A 3,597-nucleotide genomic window follows, 5' to 3' on the forward strand; every position below is an offset into this window, starting at 1 on the left:
CGCTGATAAAAAAAAAATGTTTAAATGGCACTTCCTATCAAAAAGGTTGCCGACCCCTGATGTAGGGAGTAACAAATTAAAGTAATATATTACTTTTTTGGAGTAACGACCCCATCTCTGTTTATGATATATTATCAGGGCTGCACATAACTGGTGCGTAGGTGCTTATGCGCACCTCCACCAAAAAAGAGCACCGGGTCATTTGAAAAAAGGCGCATTTGCGTACCAACATTGAGAGAGAGAGAGGGAGAGAGAAGGGAGAAGAGAAAAGAGAGGAGAGAGGAGAGAGGAGAGAGGAGAGAGGAGAGAGAGAGAGAGAGAGAGAGAGAGAAAGATATTTGCGAGTTGCATAACTCACGGCCGGCCCATAGCACTGGCGTTATAACTTTTCAGATCTGATCGCAGGGGCTGCGCTGGCAGTTCTGGGAGGGAAAACACATTTTTGACCGTTGGTGCTCATCCTTATATTCGGCCTTGATGTAACAATATTCATACTTAAGTCAATGTAACACCCTTTTCACCCCGGTTACACGTTTCATTTGCCCTGTACGATGGGCGCTGTAAGTGATGAAAATGGGGGATGTTGGCTTATCTGGCGCCCGCAGCTCACAGACAAAGTGCGAGTGAGCGTGGGAGCGAATGAGGGAGAGAGGGAGGGTGCACCGGTACGCGTCTATCGTTATTCCAACCGGTACCAGCGCTGTTGTTATTAGCATCTGGTGCTAGCTGCGCTAACGGATATTAGAAGAAGATGTTTCTACAATGATGTGGAGGGAGAGTCCTCTCCAGTCAGACTGAGCGGCTGATAACTACAGCTCAGTGAGGTAAAGGACTCTGAGTGTTTAGATAGTTCACTTTAGTCTAAGTTCAAACAGTTTGGTCACAATTTATGTAAACACATATTTCCAAGGCACTCCTTTATAATTATTGGGATAAACAGGTTTGAAATCATTCCAACGTATACTATAGGACAGTAACCAAAAATATCCTTTAAAACTGGAGAGATACAAAATAAAATGCATAAATAAATGTTAAGGTAAAATAAGATATGAACGAACAACACAAATAAAACAAGTTACATTCATTTGTTATTTGCTATGGTAGGTTATTGGTTATGTTCACTGCATGTGTGTTCTGTGTTCACCTCTGCATGTGTGTTCAGTGCTGTGTGTCTGGAAAATAAAGTCAAGACCCCCTCAAAAGTTACGGTTTATTTCATTTTAAGGATGAGCACCAAGGAACATCTCCAGGTGCTCCTTTGAGAACCAGGGCAAAAAAGTTATGTGCACCCCTGTTTATATTATTCCACCAATCTTGATAAATAGTGGTTGATTTTGCAAAACACAATCTCCTTAGCATCTGTTCATTTCTGAGAATTGTTGTGATGATCTTAGCACTGTCAGTGTTGTCAGTACTCTAAAAGTTTGTTATCATTACCATGGTCTTGGGGAATATTTGATTCTGATTGGCTGGTCTGTTTCTGATAAAGGACAACTACTTAGAAGTGTCAGTGAGACTGTCTGTTCCTCGTTTAAATTAAATAGCTACATAAACCGCCAGTATGTAAAATGAGGAACCATAGCTACAGTCAAAGCCTTCATTTACAATTGACTGCAAAACATTATCAAGATAACCTCTAAGTAAAACAACCACTGACAATGTTGCTGTTGAAAAAGGAAACATTAAAGGTCTCCTATTATGCTATTTCTAGGCATATATTATGGGTCTCAGATATATACATATAAAAAACATGTCTATGATGTGTTTTGCTCAAAATACCAAATAGATCATGCATTTTAGACATCCCTCATATCTCTCTGTTTTAGCCGTGTAGAGAACTGCGGATTCGGGGTCCTTCGCTGGAAAAAAAAGAAAAGAGGAGGTGGAGCAAATGGCCGATTCAGCTCAATGCTGCTATGACTAAATGTCATATACTGTTCCAAACCACATCAAGGATTATCTCTGAAACAGCATGGACCTCAAATGCTTTTTCTCTTGCGGGTTTACCACAAGTTGAGTTCCTTTTTGTATTTCCTGCTGTTATACACATGTGCTCTCTCCAGTACTGCGTTAGCTCTGAGTGTTAGCATGCTTGCTAATGTAAACAAAGACCATATTAGGTCCAAAACAGTCGAGCATTGTTTCTGATAGCAACTTTCTGATAGGGCTGTGGGTCCGCATTGCTGATATTGCGTCATATCGGACGCAAATCTGGATCAGCTCCGTTGTACCCCGGTTTTTAGAGATTTGGGTACGGAGGAAAAGAGAGAGGGTTTTATTTTCTGACGCTGCGTGAGTTCCCTGACACACCGGGGACACATGTTTATGTATAAGAGACATCACAAAGTGCATTTTGCATGATAGGAGACCTTTAAACAAGTAAATACAATCAAATGAAAACATGCAAAATACAGCACTGGAAATCCTAATAAAAGCAAACAGAACACGTTAACCACAGGCAGGGGTTCAGGTGCTTTTGATGAACTTGCACGTAATCTTCAGGTTGTTTACAGATTAGTAAAAGACGGCTGATTAAATGTGAGACTGTGCTCCTCTCTCCTCCTCAGAGGGCAGTCTGCGCCTCCTCCTGGGCGTCCTCACCTCCTCCGGCTCCTCCCCCACTCAGCAGCTGGAGCAGAAACAGGCTCTGGCTCGACAGTTCGCTCACATCCTGCACTTCACGCTGCGCTTCGACGAGCTCAAGGTAACACACCTCCTTCTGATGCACCTCCTTCTGAGGCACCTCCTTCTGATGCACCTCCTTCTGAAGCACCTCCTTCTGAGGCACCTCCTTCTGAAGCACCTCCTTCTGATGCACCACCTTCTGATGCACCTCCTTCTGAAACACCTCCTTCTGATGCACCTCCTTCTGAAGCACCTCCTTCTGATGCACCTCCTTCTGAGGCACCTCCTTCTGATGCACCTCCTTCTGATGCACCACCTTCTAAGGCACCTCCTTCTGATGCACCTCCTTCTGAGGCACCTCCTTCTGAAGCACCTCCTTCTGGGGCACCTCCTTCTGAAGCTCCTCCTTCTGAGGCACCTCCTTCTGATGCATCTCCTTCTGGAGCACCTCTTAACTCTTCTTCTTCTGTTGAGGGTTAGTGTGGGAGGAGCTTAACTCTTCTTCTTCTGTAGAGGGTTAGTGTGGGAGGAGCTTAACTCTTGTTCTTCTGTTGAGGGTTAGTGTGGGAGGAGCTTAACTCTTCTTCTTCTGTTGAGGGTTAGTGTGGGAGGAGCTTAACTCTTGTTCTTCTGTTGAGGGTTAGTGTGGCTTCTTCTTCTGTTGAGGGTTAGTTGAGGGTTAACTCTTGTTCTTCTGTTGAGGGTTAGTGTGGGAGGAGCTTAACTCTTGTTCTTCTGTTGAGGGTTAGTGTGGGAGGAGCTTAACTCTTGTTCTTCTGTTGAGGGTTAGTGTGGGAGGAGCTTAACTCTTGTTCTTCTGTTGAGGGTTAGTGTGAGGAGCTTAACTCTTCTTCTTCTGTTGAGGGTTAGTGTGGGAGGAGCTTCACTCTTCTTCTTCTGTTGAGGGTTAGTGTGGGAGGAGCTTAACTCTTGTTCTTCTGTAGAGGGTTAGTGTGGGAGGAGCTTAACTCT

At 44.0% G+C, this 3,597-nt stretch overlaps 1 protein-coding gene across 1 annotated transcript; it reads right to left on the reverse strand.

Moving 5' to 3' along the window:
* Positions 1-2,372: 2,372 nt before the first annotated feature.
* LOC104943659 (involucrin-like) lies at positions 2,373-3,264 on the reverse strand. The gene is made up of 2 exons (XM_010769112.1): positions 3,014-3,264; positions 2,373-2,908 (listed from the first exon to the last, which is right to left on the reverse strand). The coding sequence occupies exons 1-2, from the start codon at positions 3,056-3,058 to the stop codon at positions 2,564-2,566; spliced, it is 390 nt and encodes a 129-aa protein (XP_010767414.1). The 5' UTR covers positions 3,059-3,264; the 3' UTR covers positions 2,373-2,563.
* Between the last annotated feature and the right edge of the window lie 333 nt (positions 3,265-3,597).

The sequence above is a fragment of the Notothenia coriiceps genome, unplaced genomic scaffold, assembly GCF_000735185.1.
Source record: "Notothenia coriiceps isolate Sejong01 unplaced genomic scaffold, NC01 NC01_scaffold00006486, whole genome shotgun sequence".
NCBI classification, from domain to species: Eukaryota; Metazoa; Chordata; class Actinopteri; order Perciformes; family Nototheniidae; genus Notothenia; species Notothenia coriiceps.